Source organism: Podarcis erhardii (genome assembly GCF_964252035.2).
Source record: "Podarcis erhardii genome assembly, chromosome: 15".
NCBI classification, from domain to species: Eukaryota; Metazoa; Chordata; class Lepidosauria; order Squamata; family Lacertidae; genus Podarcis; species Podarcis erhardii.
In genome coordinates this window covers 2888863-2912838 of record NC_138505.1, presented here as the reverse complement: position 1 = coordinate 2912838, position 23976 = coordinate 2888863, and the positions used below count along the sequence as shown (strand labels likewise).

At 47.9% G+C, this 23976-nt stretch overlaps 1 protein-coding gene across 1 annotated transcript in view; it reads right to left on the bottom strand.

Moving 5' to 3' along the window:
- CELF3 (CUGBP Elav-like family member 3) overlaps positions 1 to 23976 on the bottom strand; it is an 83157-nt gene that overhangs the window by 16115 nt on the left and 43066 nt on the right. Inside the window, 6 exon segments of the mRNA XM_081841121.1 lie at positions 1258 to 1329; positions 1331 to 1402; positions 3620 to 3631; positions 3633 to 3700; positions 5924 to 6052; positions 7700 to 7748. Of these exon segments, the coding sequence (XP_081697247.1) occupies positions 1258 to 1329; positions 1331 to 1402; positions 3620 to 3631; positions 3633 to 3700; positions 5924 to 6052; positions 7700 to 7748 (402 nt within the window).

Here is a 23976-nt window from a genome sequence, read left to right as displayed (position 1 = left end):
TTAGCTTCCCAGCCCTCCCTTCATGGTTAGATCACTTCCAGAATTTTTATACTGGGAGTAGATCACAGTCTCTTGTGAGTTGGATGTGACTGCTCTCGGCTATCTGAAAACTCTGCGTCCACCTTCCCTTTCTCTGGAGGAGTGCTCGAAATGGGCTTCATACGAAGGCAAATCATTATTATTTTGGTGACGGCCACCTCAAAAAAGATCCGCCCTCATCCTGTTTTCAGCAGACTCCCAACAAAGCAAGAGATGGAAAGCTCATTTTTATTGCATTTTGTTGTTGTTTAGTCGTTTAGTCGTGTCCTACTCTTCGCGACCCCCTGGACCAGAGCATGCCAGGCCCTCCTGTCTTCCACTGCCTCCTGCAGTTTGGTCAAACTCATGCTGGTCGCTCTGAGAACACTGTCCCACCATCTCGTCCTCCGTTGTCCCCTTCTCCTTGTGCCCTCCACCTTTCCCAACATCAGGGTCTTTTCCAGGGAGTCTTCTCGTCTCATGAGGAGGCCAAAGTCTTGGAGCCTCAGCTTCAGGATCTGTCCTTCCAGTGAGCACTCAGGGCCGATTTCCTTCAGAATGGAGAGGTTTGATCTTCTTGCAGTCCATGGGACTCTCCAGAGTCTCCTCCAGCACCACAATTCAAAAGCATCCATTCTTTGGCAATCAGCCTTCTTTATGGCCCAGCTCTCACTTCCATACATCACTACTGGGAAAACCAGAGCTTTAACTATACGGACCTTTGTTGACAAGGTGATGTCTCTGCTTTTTAAGATGCTGTCTAGGTTTGTCGTTGCTTTTAAGGTTGCAAAATCTTAGAAGGGCATCGGGAGTGAGGCAGCATGGAATGGCTTTCACAAAAAGGAACCTCCACTTCTAAATTTACTCCCGCACATAAGGTAAGGCTCTTCCTTTTAAAAAATAAAATAAAATCCCTGCATGTAGAAGATTAGCATCTCAGGGTGAATAGTTCTTGTCCTTCCTTCTTCTTGGTGTGCCAGTTATCTATAATGCAGCTTTTTCGGGGGGTGTTAATGGAAAGCTAGCGTCTGAAGGATAAGGGCCATAGCCTAGCTTACACCCTGACATGCTAGCTTTCTAGATGCGGTGAGATGATCTTAAGGAAGTGTGTGCACACATCAGCGTTCCTGTTTGTGTACTGAGCCGGGAAACGCCTCCCCCCCCCCAAAAAAACCCCACAGCCGGCACCGTCCCCCTCCCCACAACTCCAGGCTCCTAGAGCGAAGGGGAGCCTCTTACTGCTTGGGTGTAGGCACTGTACACCCCAAACTGCAGGGCGATGGGGCTGAACATGCCCAGCTGGTTTGCCACTTTGCTGCATTCGGCGGAGACCCCTCTCCTTCTCCGTGTCGGCAAATTTCACCACGAGGCTGGACGAGGCGCCCTGGAAGGAAGAGGGAGAAATTGAGGTCTCCAAACAGAGCAACTTTGCTGAAACTCAGGAAGTCTTTCCCAAGCTGTTACCCTCCAGAGAGACAGTGTGGTGCAATGGTTAGCGTGCTGGGTTACAACCCGGGAGATAACAGGTTAATAATAATAATAATAATAATAATAATAATAATAATAATAATTTATTATTTATACCCCGCCCATCTGGCTGGGCTTCCCCAGCCGCTCTGGGCAGCTTACAACAGAATATTGAAATACAATAATCTATTAAACATTAAAAGCTTCCCTAAACAGGGCTGCCTTTAGAAGTCTTCTAAAAGTCTGGTAGTTGTTGCTCTCTTTGACGACTGGTGGGAGGGCGTTCCACAGGGTGGGTGCCACCACCAAGAAGGCCCCGAGATATCCCCACTCATACAGGGGTCAGTCACTCTCTCCCACCCTATCCTACACCACAAGGTTGCGAGATGTGAGGTTACAGGGAACCAGGCAGAGGGCCTTCTTGGTGTTGGCACCCGCCCTGTGGAACGCCCTCCCATCAGATGTCAGGGAGATAAACAACTATTTTACTTTTAAAAGACAAAGGCAGCCCTTTTTAGGGAAGTTTTTAATGCCTGATGCTGTATTGTTTTTAATATTCGGTTGGAAGCTGCCCCGAATGGCTGGGAAAACCCAGCCAGATGAGCGGGGTATAAATAATAATAATAATAATAATAATAATAATAATAATAATTATTATTATTATTATGGGTCAGTGGAATAGTGATGGCACTTGAAGACACCTGTTTAGATAAGTGTTTCTCCTGATCTCCTGTCTTCAACACCCAAATTCTTCTTTTAACTGTTATGCTCTGGTTAATGGGCTTTGCTCATGACATACTTCAATCTCAGATGTTTTCATATACAGTCGTATCTTGGAGTCGAACGGAATCCATTCCAGAAGTCCATTCGACTTCCAAAATGTTTGAAAAATAAAATCGCTGCTTCCGATTGGCTGCAGGAAGCTCCTGCAGCCAATCGGAAGCCACGAAAGCCCGTGAGACGTTCGGCTTCTAAAAGAACATTCAAAACCCGGAACATTCACTTCCGGGTTGCGATCGTTCAGGAGCCAAAACGTTCGAAAACTAGGCAGTTCGACTTCCAAGGTATGACTGTGGTTGTTTTGCTACGTGTTGTCAGACAACAGCTCATGTCAGCCCCTTATCCAGGGATGATGGAAATCATGTTAACTTGTGGACAGCACCAGCTTGCGGGAACGTCTAGAGTTTTCTCAAAAATGCATATTATTAGGGGGAAGTGTCAGTTAAATGCATACGTTTATGAAAGTACCATTAAAAACGCATTATTCTTTGGGAAATTTGCTTGCAAATACGGGTGCACAAGGGGGAATTGTGTACAAAGATTTGTACATTAAAGAGAAAATGAAGATTTATTTATTTATTTTTTTAAAAAATATAAACTGGTGCAGAAACGCGGAGAATTGAAGTTGAGATTGGAAAAACTAGAAACGGAGAAGAACCCAAAAAGGATTGATTTGTGCCCTATTTGCCGCCCCCTGATCGCTGCTATCTTAAGTCGTGCGTGAATGCATAGCATCGGAGGGTAGCTTGAGAAGTTGGCAACCCCCTGATTCAAACAGCTATTTAATTCACAAAGCAAATTGCTGGATCTCTTTTCTGGACCCTCGGCAAATCTTTTTTTTAAAAAGTTGACAAATGTATAGCCGGCAAATCTTTTGGACTACAGTGGTACCTTGGGTTAAGTACTTAATTCGTTCCGGAGGTCCGTACTTAGCCTGAAACTGTTCTTAACCTGAAGCACCACTTTAGCTAATGGGGCCTCTTGCTGCCGCCGCACGATTTCTGTTCTCATCCTGAAGCAAAGTTCTTAACCTGAAGCACTATTTCTGGGTTAGTGGAGTCTGTAACCTGAAGCATATGTAACCTGAAGTGTATGTAACCCGAGGTACCACTGTACACTTTTGGGAAAGCGGGACAGAGGACGTTTGTCCGCTAGGAGGTAGCAGAGCCCACTGAAGATTTCTCCCCTCTCCCTCCTCGCTCACTTGCTGAAGGCGGAGCCTCAAAATGAAAGGACTTAATGGAAGGCAGGAGGAATTTAGCAAGACAACCTTTTTCCTCCTCCTCCTCCTCTGGCCCCCCCACAGCCCCTGGCTCTCCCTGCCCCCCACCAAGGCAGAAGTTGTGGGTCTCACCGGTAACGTGCGGGCTTCCGTGCAACGTATTGATGGCAGCTTGTGCTTCTGCATGCGTCTGGAACTTCACAAAGGCGCAGCCTGGCAGAGGGGAGAGAAAGGGAAAGATTCAGAGGCAGAAAAAGGAAGAGCTTGGCCAATCTGATGCATCACTAGGAAGCTGTCAAATGCTGGTGGGGGTTGCTCGTGAGTAACCAGGCAGGACTCCGACCTGGCTTTTACAGGTTTTATTGTGCAAACTATTTACAGTGCAGAGCTAAAAAGTTCATGTCCGTCTCAGTCACTTGCAGAATCTGGTAGTGGCCCCTTCCGGCTTCTCCCCCAACATAAGAACTTTGGCACCCCAAGCCGCCTCCTCCTGCCCTCCTTGCGTTTCACCCTCCAGTGGCGTGCATCCCTCCTGGCCAGCCCATAGCTGTCAACTTACAGATTGAAAATAAGGGACCAGCAGCCAAAATAAGGGATCAACAATTACTTTGATAAAATACATATTTTGTTGCCTGCAAATGGCTTTAGATACCTATTAGGTCCATAAATTACCATATAGCATATATTCAACACAAAAAAACAGCAACAATTTGTTGTTGACAAAGGACAGCTGGACATAGAAAGGGCCCCTTTACCTTCAGTAGGAAAAATTTAAGGGACATCATCAATAAGGGACAGCAGTGGGACATGGCGCTGGGATAAGGGACAGTCCCGCCAAATAAGGGACGCTTGACAGCTATGGGCCAGCCTGGCCAGGTGAGGTGCTGGGGCTCTCAGCAGCATCCTTGAGCCCTTCCCTCGCTTGGCTGCCCCCTTCCCTCTCTTCTCCACTGGAGGTTTGGCTTTTCCCATCACTGGAAGAGGAACTGCTCCTCAGGAGTTTCGGAGGCTCTCTATATCACAACGACCCCCCTGCCTTCCTCCCCTGTTCTGATGGCAGCCCCCTGACAGAAGCCCACAAGCAGGAGCCCTCTGCTCTCCTGTGGTTTCCAGCGACGGGCATTCGGAAGCACCGCTGACTCTGACCGCAGAGGCATCTCCTCCACGAATTGGTCAAATTCTCTTCAAAAGCCGCCCGAGTCGCTGGCCATCGCTACATTTTGTTGCAGTAGCCATTCGCCAGCCGCCCCCTCCCCACCAAGCCGCCCTTGTTTCTCCCAGGTTGTGCTCAGGATCGCAAAACCAACTGTGTGTGTGTTTTGAGCTATGCCTAGCTCTGATTGGCTGGGACCTGTGCCGTCATGAACCCAGCTCACCCATTTTAAACCTCTGAAAGGCGGGCAGCCCATGGAGCTGGGGGTGTGGAGGAGGACCCACTGAAACAGGGTCTGATTGGCTGTTTGGTATGTCGGCTGCCTGCCTTCTAGATGCAGGAGGGAGCCAGAGCTAGGGCCGTCTTAAGCATATCCAGCGCCGTGGTGCAAAGCTTCCTCTGGCCAACCCCACCCCTCCGTTTTCCAGAGCTTTTTTAGGGAGGACAGCGCTGCCGGTGGGGCTGGAGGAGGCGGGCAGCGGCTGGAGGGCAGCTCCTCCGGTGGGGAAGAGGCGGAGGCCGGACGTGGTGCCTCCCGGTTCAGCTGGCTGCTTCGTGCCACGGTGGCCATGGCAGCAGAGACCCCAGGCGCTGCTTCAGCACGGCATGGTGGGCAAGGGTGGTGAGCTGATGACGGGCGGTGCCACGTCCAGCCTCTGCCTCTTCCCTGGCGCCCTCCAGAACTCGGTGCCCTGGCACCCTGCGCCACTAGCCTCTATGGGTAAGACGGCCCTGGACAAAGACACCTGTCTGATGACCAATGCTTTGTAAGGACGTAAGATCAGGCCAACGTTAGCTCGCTGTGCCTCATCGCTTTTTAAAACAGGCCTGCATGAATCAGGCCTGGCACACCCACGAGGCAAGGGGAAGCAGCTGCCTTGGATGGGCACTCTTCCACTCTTCCACCTCTGGCACTGGCAGAGAAGTGGTGCCAACTTCAGGGCCAATTCCCGGCGAGATCTTGCTGGAAATCACTAGTAATCTGCCACTGGTTTCTCCAGCAGTGGAAGTGGCAAAGCGAGGCAGCACTTCCTGTCTGGCATCGATCAGGCAGCAAAAAGTGATGTGCCCATTCCGCGCATGCGTACAAAATGTTCTTACATAAAAGGGCCCCCTTAGTCACTTCCCAGAGCAGCAACTCTCTCCAGATGTTGTTGGACTACGACTCCCCTCCCTAGCCGTTGGCCAAGCTGGTACTGATGGGAGTTATAGTCCGAGGGCACCTGCTCAGGGGCAACCTTCTGATGGCAGCAGTGGGTGGCCGCCCTCCCTTCTCCACTCACCTTTGCTCGTGCTGTCGGGACCCCGCAGTACCGTGCACTCGTCAATGTTCCCGAAGGGCTCAAACATTTTCCGGACGTCCTCGTCTGTCTGCTGCTTACCCAACATTCCCACAAAGAGCTTCCTGTCTTCTGGAAGGAGGAGAAAGGAGGTTGATCAGATAAAGGCCGTCCTGGGGGAGCCCAGACTGCGCCATAAATATGCCCCCCTCCGTTCAGAAAGCTGGCACGAGTTTTAATTTGTTTCCGGTCTACTTTAACTTTTTTGGATTATTGTTGCTATTTCTCTTAGTGGCGATTATGTCTTTTAGGGTTGTTTTTTTTGACAATCAAGCAGTATATAAATTCCACAAAATAAAAAATATACCATATTTTTCGCTCTATAGGACGCACCCGACCATAGGACGCACCTTGTTTTAGAGGGGGAGAATAATAAAAAAAATTTCTCCCCCTCTCTGCTCAGCGCCCCTTCAGCGAAGCGGCAGGAGAAATCTTGATTTCCTGGCTTCAGCGAAAGCAACCCAAAGCCTTCGGAGCGCAGCGCGAGTTCCCACTGTGCCCTTAAGGCTTCAGGTTCCTTTCGCTGAAGCCAGGAGAGTCTATCCCTGAAGCCTGGAGAGCGAGAGGGGTCGGTGCGCACCGAACCCTCTCGCTCTCCAGGCTTCAGCGAAAGCAACACAAAGCCTCCGGAGCGTGGAGGGAGCACTCCCTCTGCGCTTCGGAGGCTTCACGTTGCTATCGCTGAAGCCAAGGAGCCTGCATTTGCTCCATAAGATGCACACACATTTCCCCTTAACTTTTGGAGAGGAAAAGTACGTCCTATAGAGCAAAAAATATGGTACATACACACACATCCCCCCCAGGGAAAAAACCTGGGGGGATTGCACCGAAAAACAATGGAAGGATAACAACAAGAAGAATAAAATTTCCTCTTGCGTGCCAACATAATATGGATTTGTTAAGCACGATGGGAAAGTCCCACGTCAGTGACAGTGACGATAAGAAGGGGTTCACATTGGACCAATGATATTGGGAATAAACAACAGAGAAAAGGCCGGAACAAAAATAAAAGACTTTCTCCAGACCAGCCAGAACATGGGAAGTGCCAAAAAATTAATTAATTCAGAATGTATAAATGGCATATATATATATATATATATATATATATATATATATATATATATAAAATTGGATATGATGTGGCAAGATTAATGAAAAAATTAATAAAAAATTATTTTAAAAAAGGGGGGGGGAACCCTGGAACAGTGTATATGTGGGGGTGAAACTTATTAGCTCTCCACCACCTTCGCCAAAATGGACCCCTCCAGAAGCTTTGGACTACAACTCCCAGTTGGCTGGCACTGATGGGAGTTGTAGTCTAAAAGATCCGGGGTGTGTGTGTGTGTTTCAGGGTGGAGAAGGCTGTATAGTCATACCTCTTCTTACATTTGCTTCATGATACATTTTTCACGTTGTTTCCCACAGTGACGTGGAAGTACTGGAAAGGGTTACTTCCGGGTTTCGCTGCTCGCGCATGCGCAAAATGACGTCCAGCGCATGTGCAGAAGCGGCGACTTGCGCAGACGTGCCACTGTGGGTTGCGTTCCTTTCAGGTTGCGAACGGGGCTCCGGAATGGATCCCGTTTGCAACTAGAGGTACCACTGTATTATTAAGGGAATCAAACCTGTCCAGAATGTGGAGGCCAGCTCCTCCAAAGACACCAGGTGAGCAGGCAAGCTGCTCTCTGAACCGCCCAGCATCCCAGAGACAGACTTTACCTCCTCTGCTTTCGCTGTCCGCTGGCTTCACCTGGATTGGTCGGTTCATCTGGAACGAGAAGGAGACAGAGGCTGTGGATCCAGACCCAGAGGGGTGAGGTGGGGCAAAGGCCATCATCATCATCATCATCATCATCATTTATTATTTATACCCCGCCCATCTGACTGGGTCTCTCCAGCCACTCTGGGCGGCTTCCAACCGAATATTAAAAAGAATACAGCATCAGACATTAAAAACTTCCCTAAACAGGGCCGCCTTCAGGTGTCTTTTAAAAGTAAAATAGTTGTTTATTGCCTTGACATCTGCTGGGAGGGCGTTCCACAGGGCAGGTGTCACTACAGAGAAGGCCCTCTGCCTGGTTCCCTGTAACCTCACTTTCGCAGGGAGGGAACCGCCAGAAGGCCCTTGGCGCTGGACCTCAGTGTCCGGGCTGGACGATGGGGGTGGAGACGCTCCTTCGGGAATACTGGACCAAAGCCATTTAGGGCTTTAAAGGTCAACACCAACACTTTGAATTGTGCTCGGAAATGGACTGGGAGCCATTGCAGATCCCCTAGGACTGGTGTTATGTGGTCCCAGCAGCCACTCCCAGTCACCAATCTAGCTGCCGCATTCTGGGTTAATTGCAGTTTCTGGGTCACCTTCAAAGGTAGAGCACATTGCAGTAGTCCAAGTGGGAGATAACCAGAGCATGCACCACTCTGGCAAGACAGTCCGCGGGCAGGGAGGGTCTCATCCTGCGTACCAGGACACAGAATTGACCTGCGCCTCCATGGAGAGCTGTGAGTCCAAAATGACTCCCAGGCTGCGCACCTGGTCCTTCGGGGGCACAGTTGCCCCACTCAGGACCAGGAAGTCCTCCTTACCCACCCGCCCCTGCCCCCCAAGAACAGTACTTCCATCTTGTCATGATTCAATCTCAATCCATTAGCTGCCATCCATCCTCCAACCGCCTCCAGGCACTCACACAGGACCTTGATAGACTACAACTCCCATCCTCTCCCCTGAGTGTTTGCCATCCTGGCTAAAGCGATGACGGGAGCTGACAACATCTGCATATGTTCCCCTTCTGCCTGCTTCTCACATCCGGGGTTAGAAATTAGGAAATGCAATACTGGGGCAGGTGCAACTCCAGCTTCTTAGAAGAATAGTGTTTAAAAAACATTGCTGTTTCAATTTACAGATTGTTCCCTATTGAAGGAGAATTACATGAAGACGATGTACAGATGGTACACAACACCAGTGCGGTTAGGGAAAATGTACAAACCTAGTTCAAATATATGTTGGAAGTGTAAGGAAAAGGAGGGGACATTTTATCATATGTGGTGGGATTGTAAAGTAATTAAAAAAAATTGGGAAATGATTTACAACGAATTGAAGAAAATGTTCCCTTTACTGGTAACATTTGTTAAAAAACCCGAGGCATTTTTGTTGGGGATTGTAGGGAAAGACCTGCCCAAAAAGTTGAAAAACATCTTCATGTATGCGACAACGGCCGCGAGAGTTCTGGTAGCACAAGGATGGAATACTGAAGAAATCCCAACTAAAGAATCATGGCAAGAAAAATTGATGGACTATGCAGAAGTGGCAAAATTGACATATAAGCTACAGGACAAGGATAACTGTGACTTTAAGGATGAATGGGAACCCTTTACAAAGTATCTGAAGACGCAGCAAAGCAAACTGGACTCCTTGGCAGGTTTTGAATAAACATTCACAAACTTTTTATTGATAAGAGTCAGCTAAATAGTTTGAGGATCTATAGAACTTTCTAACATGCAGAAAACAGCATTTTTAGAGAAACCAAAGACTGGAACTGAGGGAAGTCGGGTGTGCGTGTGTGTGTGTGTGTGTGCAGGAGGTCGGGGGGAGGGAGGAAAAATGGGGGGGGGGAATAAGGATGATATGTTTCTGGATAATATGTCTTGTTATAATTTTGAATAAAAAAACCCCAAAAACCACATTGCTGTTTCATTCCTCTTTTGTATGGCTCCTTTCCTGCAAGGAGTTCAAGGCAGCATTTATCACCCCCCCAAACCACCTCCCCACTGCATCCTTGCGACAACTCTGCAAGGTAGCTTTAGGCTAAGAGCCCGGGGTCACACTCGCAGATCTTCGCCATGCCATTTTTAAACAGCCAGGGAATTCTGGGAGCTGTAGTTTGCGATGGGTGCCGAGAGACCCCCCCCCCCATAGAGTTAAAATTTCCCCACAGTTCCCCAGGAAGAGGGGTTGGTTGCTAAACCACTCTGGGAATTGTAGTTCCTCCGGGAGGGGAATGGGGGGGTCTCCTAACGACTCTCAGCGCCTTCAAACTACAGTTCCCAGGATTCTCCCACAACTGTTTTAAGATTATATAACCATGCTTTAATGGCAGATGTAGATGACGGACTATATGGAACTTGCCGAACTGACCGGGAGACTCCGAGACCAGAGAGAAGAGACGTTGGAAAAAGACTGGAAGAAGATTAAAGAATATTTGGGGGGGGATTAATATTTAAATCTCTGAATAGCTTTGGAAGTGGATATAGGCTGTAGGGTTAGAAGTAGAAGATAGTCTGTATTATTTTCAAGTGATAAAATGTGAAGTTATTTTAAGTGTAATAAAAATAAAAAAGATGGTTAGAAACTATGATATATGTAAACTGCTAAAGATGAAGTAAAATGAAAATCAGATAGGTGGGACTTGGGGAAAGTCCACTTAATGTTTAGAAAAATAAGGATATGACAAGAATTGGTTTGGTGTTTTTTTTGTTTGTGTTCTTTATTTGTGTTATAAAATGAATAAAAAAATTAGGGAAAAAATTTATATAACCATGCTTTAAAGATGCAATGTCAGCCTTTGGGTGAGGATCAGAACCCTGCCCCCCCCCAGATCCTAGCCCCCTAAACCCCAAATGCCGCAGCACATGGACACCTTATATGTGCTATGGGTCGTATAAAGAAATAAAAAGATGCGCGGCTCTCTCTCCCCCCCTCGTACGGTCCGCACAACGACCCTGCGGGGTGGGTTAGGCTGGAAGAGATAGTCCAAGGTCAAGTAAGGCTTTGAGGCCGGGTCTCCTAGGTCTTAACCTGACACTCTAACCACTACGCCACACTGCCTCTTGTTTTACAAAGGAAATTGCACAGACACACAAAGCCCCTGGCAGCCTCGGGAGGGTTAAGTCCCTGATGGAGAGCACTCTCCCCAGCCTTCGGGATTAGAAAGAGCTAGATTATTCCAGCAGGCAGCTGGGGCCTTTTTTCTGTAAAAGCTGTTGTAATCACATTAAAGGAAAGCAGGCCTTGCGGAGGCGAACGAGGCCTTTGAAAGGTCTGGGAGCAGGGAAAGAAGAGAGAGAGAAAGGGAGATTTCGCTGGGCTTGTCGGCGAGGCTCCATCTTGCCTCCCTGAAACTGCTGCTGTGGTGGCAAGCTCTAGTGGGCCACCGAGTTCGGTACTGCTCACTCTGACTGGCAACTGCTGTCCAGGGTTTCGGACTCAAGGGCCATTCCCGAACCTAATGGGAGATGCCTAGGACCTTCTGCGTGCAAACTGGGTGCCCTGCCCCTGAGCCGCAGCTCTTTCCTTCAAAATCAAAGGTTCTAGTCCTCATGGTTCTGGAAAAGGAAGGACTTAGATAGCAACACGGGAAGAGACATTTGACTGGGCCATCTTGCTCAATATGGCCTCCACTGGCTGGCAGCAGCTCTTCAGGCAGCCCTGGGGATTGAACCTGCGACCTTCTGCATGCAAAGCAGGTGTTCCACTAGTAGCATAGCGGGACATTGTGAAGTGCAGCAGGAGGGCATCACGGCAGCCCCTGTATCAAACGAAGTGCAAGGAGGTTGAATGTTCAAGCTACTGGCATGAAGCAGGAACCCCAGCAAAGAAAAGGAAAGACGTAGCTAGCCTTGTTTCCTCTGGCTTCCCACATGCTAATCTGTCAGAAAGAACAGCTTGAGAGCTTCGGCGGCACCTCACTCCTTTGCCAGAGCAAGGGATCTTTGTGTCTATCCACGACCCAGGCACTGCCAGTCAGTGACAGCAATAAGAGTTTGATGGGGAAAAGGTCTGGCCTGGTATCAGGAAGCTTCCTAATCTATACCAGCAAATAATACACAAGAGCAAAAACAGCTTGAAAACATTAAATGTTTGGGATTATGCAGTTTCAAACAAGCTAACAGCCACCCCACAATAAACACATCATCCGTTAAAATCCTTAAGAGTGATTATTCCTTCATTGCAGCAGGTCCCTCCCAACTCTACGCTTCTATGACCATTATATGCATGTGATCCTGGCAACAAGCACAGTGAGATTTACTTCTGAGTGAACACAGATGATTATAATAATAATTATTTATTTATACCCCGCCCATCTGGCTGGGCTTCCCCAGCCACTCTGGGCGGCTTCCAACAGAATATTAAAATACAGTAATGCATCAAACATTAAAAGCTTCCCTGAACAGGGCTGCCTTCAGATGTCTTCTACATGTCAGGTAGTTGTTCTTCTCTTTGATATCTGATGGGAGGGCGTTCCACAGGGCGGGCGCCACCACTGCAAAGGCCCTCTGCCTGGTTCCCTGTAACTTGGCTTCTCGCAGGGAGGGAACCGCCAGAAGGCCCTCAGGAGAGGGACCCCGGTGTCCGGGGTGAAGACGCTCCTTCAGGTATACTGGACCAAGGCCGTTTAGGGCTTTCAAGGTCAGCACCAACACTTTGAATTGGGCCCGGAAACGTACTGGGATCCAATGTAGGTCTTTCAAGACCGGATAGGATTGTGCTGTTGAGACGCTCGGATACTGTGGTTGTGTTTTCTGAAAGTTAAGGACTTAGGTTTTCATGCTCTTGACTACTACAATGCCCTTTACATTGTGCTGCCCTTTGAAGCAGTTCAGAAAATTCAGCTTTTCCAGGATGCAACAACCCACACGGCCTCATGCAGAGTGAATCCTTTTCAGTGCTTGATGCTTCGGAGTCAAATTCGCAACATTGGGTTTTTCTTTTTCCTTAAACTGCCCCCCCCCCAAGTCAGAATGTGAGTTATTTCTTACAAAGCGTGCTTCCCCCTCCCTGTGAAATAAGATAAATTGGTGGCATTGTGTGTGCCGCAGGTGCAGACGGCCTCTCCTAATGAGGTAATCCTGGACCAAAAATAGGGCGCAGAGCGAAGTGGTGCCAGATTATGGGACTCCTTCACGACGGAGCTTGATTTCGCCGAGGTTTGCAGCTGGCCGTTCAGAACGCATCTTTCTCTGGGGAGCCTTCTGCGAGCAAAACCGAGCTCATTGGCGGATAGGCTTTCTTGTGAGCCGCCGTGGTGCTTTCGCCCAAGCTGCTGTGAGGACGTCAGTGATATAACACTTGTTTTTCATGCTCTAGCTGCTCAATCTCAGAAAATAAAATAAAATAAGAGGATTTCGTGGAGCTGGAATAACGGGGGCAGAGCATCTCCTCTCCCAGGAGAGATGAAAGTATTTGGGGCTTTTAAAATGTGGATGGATCTGAGAGAGAAATTCAATCGAGGTCACATCTAAAGGCGAATTCTACTTAATTTGCACGTTCCAAAACAATGCATGAACAACAACAACAAAATGGCCATCCTTTGAAATTTTCACTCCCTGAATTTTGCACTACTGTTCTCCAGCAGGGTATTGTTTACAAAACAAAACATACAAACATACATACTGGGCAAAGTGTGCCAAAAAAACTGCCTATATTGTTGGAAACAGCATACAAAAATACATTATACAGAGGGAAATCGCATTGCAAAAAAAAATGTGCAAGTTAAGCAAAACGGTGTAAGAAAATGTGCAGGAGAGAATTCGCACTGAAATGTTCGCGAGGATTTGTTTTTATTTTTCTAATTCACAAATTGCAGCAGAAATGTGGAGAACAGGATTTAAGATAAGGAAATGGGGAGAAACCAGAATGGGCAGATCCATCCACTCCCGACTCTGGGGACGGGGTGTGCAGGCCGAACAGGCTTTTATGAAGTTATGCCCAGTGTAGAGAAAGTGGAGGCTGTAGCAGAAGGTGAGGAATTCTGCCTCTTCTTAAACCATTTCCATTCTAGCTGGTCATCCTAAAAATTAATTAAGAACTGGCAGCTGACTTTGCTTTCTTCCCCCCTTGATATATCACATATTTTAGACTGCAAGCCTGAAGATTGATTTCATTCCATTCCTCACCCGTGGCACTAGAACTCGGAGTTAACTGACAAAACTGATGGGTAGGAAATTAAGTAGAGAACAAAAGGATAGGATTTCTTCACCCAACACATTCTTATGGAACTCCCTGCCACATGATATAACAAGGAACACTGCCTTGGAATACTTTAGGGGAGCATTAGACTAATCTACGGGTCTGCTAACAGCTTGTTGTGGTTGTTTAGTCGTTTAGTCGTGTCCGCCTCTTCGTGACCCCCTGGACCAGAGCACACCAGGGACTCCTGTCTTCCACTGCCTCCCACAGTTTGGTCAAACTCATGCTGATAGCTTCGAGAACACTGTCCCACCATCTCGTCCTCCGTCGTCCCCTTCTCCTTGTGCCCACCATCTTTCTCAGCATCAGGGTCTTTTCCAGGGAGTCTTCTCTTCTCATGAGGTGGCCAAAGTGGCCAAAGTCTTGGAGCCTCAGCTTCAGGATCTTTCCTTCCAGTGAGCACTCAGGGCTGATTTCCTTCAGAATGGATCGGTTTGATCTTCTTGCAGTCCATGGGACTCTCAAGAGTCTCCTCCAGCACCAGAATTCAAAAGCATCCATTCTTCGGCGATCAGCCTTCTTGATGGTCCATCTCTCACTTCCATACATCATGACTGGGAAAACCAGAGCTTGAACTATATGGACCTTTGTTAACAGCTACTAGCTGGCAAATATCTGAAAAGTATCCCCCCAGCTCAGAAAGTGTCTACCTGTGAAAACTGAGGACAAAGGATGGTGGGAGGGAGGGGAAGCTATTATAAACACCCCCAAGAAATTGGGAACTATGGGTGCTGGAGATTCTAGGTCTGTTAGGGGCAAGTTCCCAGGAGTCTTTTGAGCGAGCAATCTGCTTTAAATGCATGGCATGCTTAGAGCCACCAATTATAGTTCCCTGGATTCTCCGCTTTGTGGGGGAAGGAAGCTGTAACTGGTATAAATAAATCTGTGGTGCAGAATTTCTTCAAGTCCCAGGTGTGCCTGCTTCTCTAAAGATCACAAAGGGGGAACCTTCTTCCTTTCTTATTATGGAACGGTTAATAGGGTTTTTTAATTATTGATTCCAAGATGCTAGGAGTGTACCTTGATGGCCAAAGAGCCAGCAGCGTATTGAATTCAACTATAAATATAAATAAGAATCGATAGCGAGAGGTGCAAGGAGAAGAGGGTGCCAAGTTCCTCACTCGTGAGGTGCAGTAATGGAGAAGATTGGTGAGCAACAGAAACGACGTCTGCACTAGCCCTCCCCACCCCCCAAAAAACAGCAGATTCCCTGCAAAGAAGGATTGTGTGACTAAACCAGATTTAAGTCTGCAAGTGTAGACAGAGCCTTGTACGCAGGGGCTCATTCCTTCCCAAGCCCGTCGCTGCAATGAGAATAATTTCATTTATGGATTGCATTTATTTCCCACCTTTTCTTCCAAGGAGCTCAAGGTCCTCCCAGCTCTCCATTTTATCCCTACAAAACAACCTTGCGAGGTAAGTTTAGGCTTAGAGGCAGTGACTGGCCCAAGTGAGCTTCCTGGCTCTGTGGCAATTCGAACCCTGGTCTCTCCCAGGCAGGGACTAGACCAGCACTCTAAGCACACTGGCTTTGTGGTGGAGATGGGTTCCTTTTTGGAAGAAAGGCTGGATAAATTTTTTAATAATAATAATAATAATACCAACTCTCTTCGCTGTTCCATCACTAGATCCCACTGACCTCCAACCACCTCTCTCACCCCCCTCCTCGCCCTCCGGCGCTGAAGTTGGGGGGGGGGTGCTGCAAACCGAGCGATCAGCGTAATGAACGCTCTGCTAATTGACCCGCTGATCGATGGCTATCGCTAATGTACTGCGGGCGGGGGCTCTGCCGATCAAATAGGGGCAGCCTGCAGCAAAAGTGGGGTGTGCTGGATACGCAGCGCAGCCAGCTAAGGCAAGGAAGGGAGATTTTACAACACGTACCCGGATATGTCGCCATGGGTCTGAGTAGGGCCGAGACACAGAAATTCATGTTTTAATTCTCATTTGTGGATCAGCGATGTAACGGGCCCAAATGAGACTATCATCCCTTGATAACTGCTGACCATCAGCAAAGGGCAGGTCCTCTGATCACGTGCAGAGTGCCTTTCCCTCCCCACGGAGGCCTGAAACCCTGACAGGGTCAGACTCTCCAAATGTCCCTATTTGCCAAGGACAGTCCGGGATTTAAAGAAACTGGATTTTGGCAACCCCAAAAGGCCACTGTGTTTCAGGGACGACACCAGCCCCGGCCTTATAAGATGGTTCCCTTCGCACTGGGGTGGAGGAACAACCCCCCCTCTCCTCCCCATCATCACAAACCACCCCCTAAAGCTGCTCGCAGGGATTGGGATCTGGTTGCCATGGCGCCCGAGGCCGGGGTACCATTCTTCCTCATCGTCTCCTTTGCCTCTCGTTGCCACAGCAACCGGCGCAGCCAAGTAGTTGGGGATGGGAGGGGAAACTGACCAGTTTCCCTCTTTCTAGTATTATTATTATTATTCCTCACCGATAACGCACCACTCCCAGTTTTTATTTTCCCCCTCCTCCTCCTGTTGTGTTCCTGCCACTTAAAATTAGAATGGGAGGACACAGTCATCACCGGGAATTAAAGCGAGAGAGACGCAGGCGTACGGTCCTTTCATTGGGACTTTGATAAGGTGGAGCAGGGAGAAAATAAAATGTCTCTTGCTGGTTTGTGTATTTGTGTGTGTGTGTGTGTTGCATTTATTCAACTCAGGCCTGCAAGATGCCCCATTCCTAAAGAGAATATACATCTCTGCCAGGAGACCGTTTGTGGGTTACAAACCCTTCCATGTCACAATTTTAATGCAAGGGTTATACAGGTGAAACTCGAAAAATTAGAATATTGTGGAAAAGTTCCTTGATTTCAGGAATTCAACTTAAAAGGTGAAACTAATATATGAGATCGACTCATGACATGCAAAGCGAGATCTGCTTCTACTTCTCAGAGGTCCAATCTTGCTCGATTTGCAATCCTTGTTTTGCTGATTTCCTTGTATATTCTAATTTCCTGAGATGGTTAATTTGGGGTTTTCATAAGCTGTTCGCCATGATCATCGCAATGATAACAAATCAAGGCTTGACATATCTCGCTTTGCATGCCACGAGCCTATCTCATATATTAGTTTCACCTTTCAAGTTGAATCATGGAAATCAAGGAACTTTTCCATGATATTCTAATTTTTTGAGTTTCACCTATAGTTTTAGGATTTGCAGCTAATGGGTTGTGTAGGCCCATTGGGATGAATGGGTCCAGCTTAGGCATATCCATTCTCAGGTTAACCTACCTTACAGGATCGTTGTGAGAATTAAAGGAGTAGCAAACGAGGCCTTTTAAGAGCAAGCAACCCATTGCTTTTGCAGTCCGGGTTAAGGACGGATCTCTCTGTCCATCCTTCAAACGTGTTACAGGGGTCCCAAAGGGACACATCTAATCCATTGCTCGATTGCTAATTACTCCTGCTCGTGGGACGAGCCAAAGAGTATTTAAAAACTATATTTTTCAGTACTGACATTTAAACTGGGAGCTGACAGGCAGTTAAGCTGGCTGGGGGCTGGCGGGAGTTTCAGTCGAAAACATCTTTATTATTTCCATCATCATCACCGTTGAAAATAATAAAGATCTTTTGGACTGAAACTCTCATCAGCCCCCCAGCCAGCTAACTGCCCAATTTGTTGTTAATTACTACTACTTAATAACAGTAGTTCTATAGGATGGCATGCAACTCAAGTTCTGCTCAAAACAGGCCCATGGAAATTAATTAATTGACCGTACATCTAAAGCACTATGATGCTACTTTAAGAACCGTCTTGGCTTCCCCCAAAGAATCCTGGGAGATGTAGTTTGTTAAAGGCACTGAGAGGCAATAATTTGCCTCTTGCAGCTGCTGTTTCCTGAATTCCCAGTGAAGAGGAAATAGCTTTTTAAACCACTCTGAGAATTGCAGTTTGGGGAGGGGAAATGGGGAGTGGGAATCTCCTAGCAACTCTCAGCAGCACTCCTAATGAACTACATTTCCCAGACTTCCCTGGGAGATACCACGGCTGTTTAAAGTGGTATCAAACGGCTTTAAATGTAGGGTGCGAACGTGGCCTGTCTTAGGTCCATTCATTTCTACTGCCTCCCTTTCCAATAATAGGCCCGGTCTTACACATTGATTTTAAACCATTCTGGGGAACCAGAAACCGTTATGCAACTTCAATGGGTCTACTCTAGGTAGGGCTGACGTTGGACCCATAGAGGTGGTAACAAATAATGGGAAAGGTAAAGGTAAGGGACCCCTGACCGTTAGGTCCAGTCGTGGCCGACTCTGGGGTTGCGGTGCTCATCTCGCTTTACTGGCCGAGGGAGCCAGCGTACAGCTTCTGGGTCACGTGGCCAGCATGACTAAGCCGCTTCTGGCGAACCAGAGCAGCGCACGGAAACGCCGTTTACCTTCCCGCCGGAGTGGTACCTATTTATCTACTTGCACTTTGACGTGCTTTCGAGCTGCTAGGTTGTCAGGAGCAGGGACCGAGCAACGGGAGCTCACCCAGTTGCGGGGATTCGAACCGCTGACCTGATCGGCAAGTCCTAGGTTCTGTGGTTTAACCCACAGTGCCACCCGCGTCCCAATAATGGGAAAGAGGGAAGCTAAAACTTGACATCAGAAAGGGAAATAGTGGAAGGGAAAGAAAGAAAGAAAGAAAGAAAGAAAGAAAGAAAGAAAGAAAGAAAGAAAGAAAGAAAGAAAGAATATGCATTAATTTCAATACAAGAGGAGAACTCCTTGCCCAAAGCAGCTCCCATTTGAAAGCTGAATGGAGGGGAGGGGTGAAGCTGAAAAAAACTGGTGAAAAATTAGCATTTATTTCAGCTGCAAGCCACATTTCAAGAGAGGGACTGGCTCTAAGGGGTGGTGTCAGATATGAACTCATCAATGTGCATGGGGTTTTTTTTTTTTTTTTTGGAACAAACCACCCCATTTCCATTAGCATTCACAGCGTATTTTATTTTATTTTTTAAAATCTTGGCCCTTTCCATCCGATTCAACCCAACACAGGACCGTATCCCATTTTTACCAAGGCAAAGGGTTCCGTGCTGTGTATTCATTCCCAACACCGTTCCCTCAGATGTGGATGATTCCAGAAAGGATCGCATCAGGAAATTGCTGATACCCACCTCCCCCCCGCCACCCAACCGCCAGTCATTTATGCTATCGAAATCACAAGTGGAGGGGGACAGGAGAGAAAGAGAAAGAAAGAAAGAAAGAAAGAAAGAAAGAAAGAAAGAGGGAGCAGGTGCTTTGTAACGATGGCAACGGAAGAATATACTCCATGGTAACCACCCACTCATCTCCAATTTACCCATCGGGTTGCCATGGGAACATGCGCTGACATCATAACTTATCTCTATAAACAATGACCTGGAGACTTTGGCAAAGGGAAGGAGAAAATAGAAGGGGGTGGGAAGGAAAGGTGTGTGTTTTTTGCGGGGAGAGGAAGGAAATGTTCATAACAAAAGGTGAACCAGCAAGGTATTTGCAGAAGATGATGTGTGTGCGTGGGTTTGTTTGTTTGTGTTTCACAAAAATCGGGAGAGATCAGCTCGCAAAAACAAATTTGCTCTTAAGCCTCCGCTCCACCCCTCCAAAAAAAAAAAACCATTTGGTTTTTATCCACGCTGATATGCCGCACAAGTTTTGATCGGGCAAAGCCAGCTTCCACCCGCCAGTCCTGTTGTGTGTGCAGATGACACGGTGTGGCAGAAGCGTGGGCCCTATAGGAGAATCCCCAGCCCCATGGGAGACGCTGTTCCACAGCCCTGGGTTTGTTTTGCTGATTTGGGGAATGGAGCGGCGGTACCATGGCTAAGTGCGACAGCCCCAGTTTGGGGGAAACACGAGCTGAGCTGAGAGGTTCGCATGCAGCCAGCTCTGGGGTGGAGCAGAGGGGCCCTAATGACTGAGCAAGGAGGTCCCTGCTGTGGGGCCAGCTCCTAGTGCTTGCGGAAAGGGGGCTTATATCTTGGGTGCGAGCTGGGTACCCTCGGGGTCGTCGCTCGCATCTCCCATTTCTTCCTGAGGGGGCCTCTGGCGTCAGAAAAGACTCATGGGCATGGGTAGGCAAACTAAGGCCTGGGGGCCGGATCTGGCCCAATCACCTTCTATTATTTTATTTTTAAAAATATTTTTATTAGGGATTCCAACATAACAATCTTAACAAAAATACATCATCCACATTATTTCCCTCCCATTCCCCCCCCTAAAAAAGAAAAGAAAAATTTTGTCTGCATGTGATAAAATTGTAAAGATCCTCAGTTTATCTATCTATATATTACCAATAAAGAATTTGTGAATGTTTATTCAAATGGCCCAATCACCTTCTAAATCCGGCCTGCGAACGGTCCGGGAATGAGTGTGTTTTTACATGAGTAGAATGTGTGCTTTTAGACTTCGTTCTTTTTTTTTTTCCATCTTCAAAATATAGTCTGGCCCCCCACAAGGTCTGAGGGACAGTGGACCGGCCCCCTGCTGAAAAAGTTTGCTGACCCCTGCTCTTGGGAGCTCAACAAACAGCAACTCGCATCTAGAAGGTCCCAGGTTCGGTCCCTGGTGCTCTTAAAAGCAGAATCAGGAAAGGTCCCCCACAATCGGAGACTTTGCAAAGCCTTTGCTGGATGAGCCAGCAGTTGAAGGCAGATTCCTGGGAGGTGGCCTCCCCACTTGCAGTTGGGTAGGATGCGATGGGCAAATAAAACGGGCCCTCGCTGCGTTTCGCCAAGAGCCAAACGCTCTCGCCCCATCGCTGGCAAGCGCAGCAGCCGGGGGTCTCGACAAAAGACGGCAGGAGCTGAGAGCCACGAGGGGCTCAGGGAAATGGCAAGGATGCTGAAGCTCTGTTTGGTACTCAGGAGAGGCAAGTATGTGTCTGTGTGTGAATAGAAGAATACAGGAAGTGTGGCGACAAGAAGAGAAGACTCCCTGGGAAAGACCCTGATGTTGGGAAAGATGGAGGGCACAAGGAGAAGGGGACGACGGAGGACGAGATGGTGGGACAGTGTTCTCGAAGCTACGAACATGAGTTTGACCAAGATGTGGGAGGCAGTGGAAGACAGGAGTGCCTGGCGTGCTCTGGTCCAGGGGGCCACAAAGAGGCGGACACAACTAAACAACAACAACAACAACAACCATGTTCCGAACCAAACCCTCGATCCGTGTACCTCAGTATGGTCTACACGAGGCATGTCCAACTCCCAAGAGAATGTGATCTGAAGGTAAAAGGTAAAGGGACCATTAGGTCCAGTCGTGGCCGACTCTGGGGTTGCGGCGCTCATCTCGCTTTATTGGCCGAGGGAGCTGGCGTACAGCTTCCAGGTCATGTGGCCAGCATGACTAAGCCGCTTCTGGAGAACCAGAGCAGCGCACGGAAACGCCGTTTACCTTCACGCCGGAGCGGTACCTACTTATCTACTTGCACTTTGACGTGCTTTCGAACTGCTAGGTTGGCAGGAGCAGGGACCGAGCAACGGGAGCTCACCCTGTCGTGGGGGTTCGAACCGCCGAGCTTCTGATCGGCAAGTCCTAGACTCTGTGGTTTAACCTACGTCCGACTGCGATCTACTTCCACTATAAAAAAAACTGGCAGTGATCTACCCATTGGAATGAAGCTATTGTTCTTCCCATCAGGAAAAAAAAAAACCAAGCACCTAGACCTCATGGTTTTGAATAAGTTAGGTGCCTACTCAGGGCCAGATTAAGCGATCTTGCATGGTGCTCCAAAACACATGTTTTTGAGCGTTGTGTCCAAAAAAAAAGCACTTTTTTGTGCCCCCCCCAATCATGTTGGAAGATATGCTACATCCATGCACCCGTGAAAATTTCCTCTTTGAAATACTACTTATTTTTATAATTAATGTCTGGAAGTATGTATGTACAGCTGTGTCACAAAAAGTCCCAAAGCAGTTTACAGCTATAAAACAGAAAAAACCCCATAAATTAGAAACCCTAAAAAAGAACTTTAAAACGTACAACATTTCAGAAAGGTGTGTTCAGAAAGGTTTTCAGCAGGCGTTTCAAAGTGGTCCCTGAAGGTCCCTGCATGCCCCTAATTCTGGTTCCTGGACAGGGCAGGCTCCAGATTTATTGAGCCAAACCCACACAGAAAGGGAAGAAAACGAAAGTCCATCGTCGTCCCCCCGACAGTTGTCTCCGCTGCTTGGAGACCCCCCTCCTGCCGGTGCCTCCGTGGGGGAGATTAAGGCACGGATTACCCGCATAGAGACACAGGTTTAATTTTCTTTGGCCATCTGTAGCTGACATGCAACACATTCCCTTTCTAGCAAGATGTGCGCATTATTTCACCCTTTATTCCCAGAAGCGAGGCAGAGGGAGATTTGGGGCAGGTGGGTGGGAAGGAATCTGCTACTAAGACACACACTAACTTTCTATTTATATTAATTTTGTTTATGGAGTTTCTTTGTTCACTTTTCTTCAGCTGCCACGCTAGCAGTTTTCCTGATTTATTGGCATACGCAAAATATTTTTGTTTCATTCTTTTTATTTTCCAACTGATTTCCTCATTAGGAACCTGTAGCACTCCTGATGCTATTGGACACCAACTTTCACACGCACACCCGGCCAGCATGTCCAATGGTCAAGGAGGTGGAGCCTGTTGAGATCCAAAGGGACACCACTTCTCCGCCACGGGTGTAAAGTCTTCCTTAGGCATAAAATCCTGTCCCCCAAGAAAATAAGTAGGACTTTATTCTGAGCTTCTCTCTCCCCCTGACCTGTCCAAAACTGTAACAAACAAATAAATCCGAGGGCAAAATGTTCCTGCGCATGCACAGATGGCTTTGGGCTGTTTCCAATCACATTCATAGTAGATCCATCGATATTAATGGAAAAGTAGAGACATCACCTTGCCAACAAAGGTCCGTATAGTAAAAGCTCTGGTTTTCCCAGTAGTGATGTATGGAAGTGAGAGCTGGACCATCAAGAAGGCTGATCACCGAAGAATGGATGCTTTTGAATTCTGGTGCTGGAGGAGACTCTTGAGAGTCCCATGGACTGCAAGAAGATCCAACCTCTCCATTCTGAAGGAAATCAGCCCTGAGTGCTCACTGGAAGGACAGATCCTGAAGCTGAGGCCCCAAGACTTTGGCCACCTCATGAGAAGAGAAGACTCCCTGGAAAAGACCCTGATGTTGGGAAAGATGGAGGGCACAAGGAGAAGGGGACGACAGAGAACCAGATGGTGGGACAGTGTTCTTGAAGCTACCAGCATGAGGGAGGCAGTGGAAGACAGGAGTGCCTGGCGTGCTCTGGTCCAGGGGGTCACAAAGAGGCGGACACAACTAAACGACTAAACAACAACAATGGAACAACGTTGGAACAGCAAATGTCCCATATGGTCCAGCCTCCTGCGAACCAGATGGCTCGTGGGGGAGAACCTGCAAGCGGGACCCGAGTGCGAGAGCACCCTCTTCCTCCAGGAAATGGTACTGTGAAGCAGCTCAAACTGTGGAACTCACTGCTGCAGTAGGCCATTGATGGCCATCCAACTCATATCCCACCTTTCTCTCCTGAGGAGTAAATAGTTCACTCCCTTCCTCGGTTAATCCCTACAACGACCCTGCAAGGTAGGTTAAGACGAGCAGGCATAGGCAAACTCAGCCCTTCAGATGTTTTTTGGGACTACAACTCCCATCATCCCTGACCACTGGTCCTGTTAGCTAGGGATGATGGGAGTTGTAGTCCCAAAACATCTGGAGGGCCGAGTTTGCCCATGCTTGGTTAAGAGGCTATGACTGACTCCATGGTCACGCAGTGAGCTTCCTGACTGAGGGAAGATTTGAACCCGGACCTCCCAGGTCCTAGTCCAACGCTCTAACCGCAAGCCACATGGGCTTCCTAGAGTACTTCTGCTGCGGGGCAGCTATATAAATTAAGGAGGTTAATAAATACAGGGAAAGCACTTAGAGAAGCATCTCAAATATTTCCCTGGATTGTTTTATTTCATGTGTTGTAAACCACTTTGAGATTTTTCCTTTGAAATATATAGCAGCATAGAAATTAATAAATAA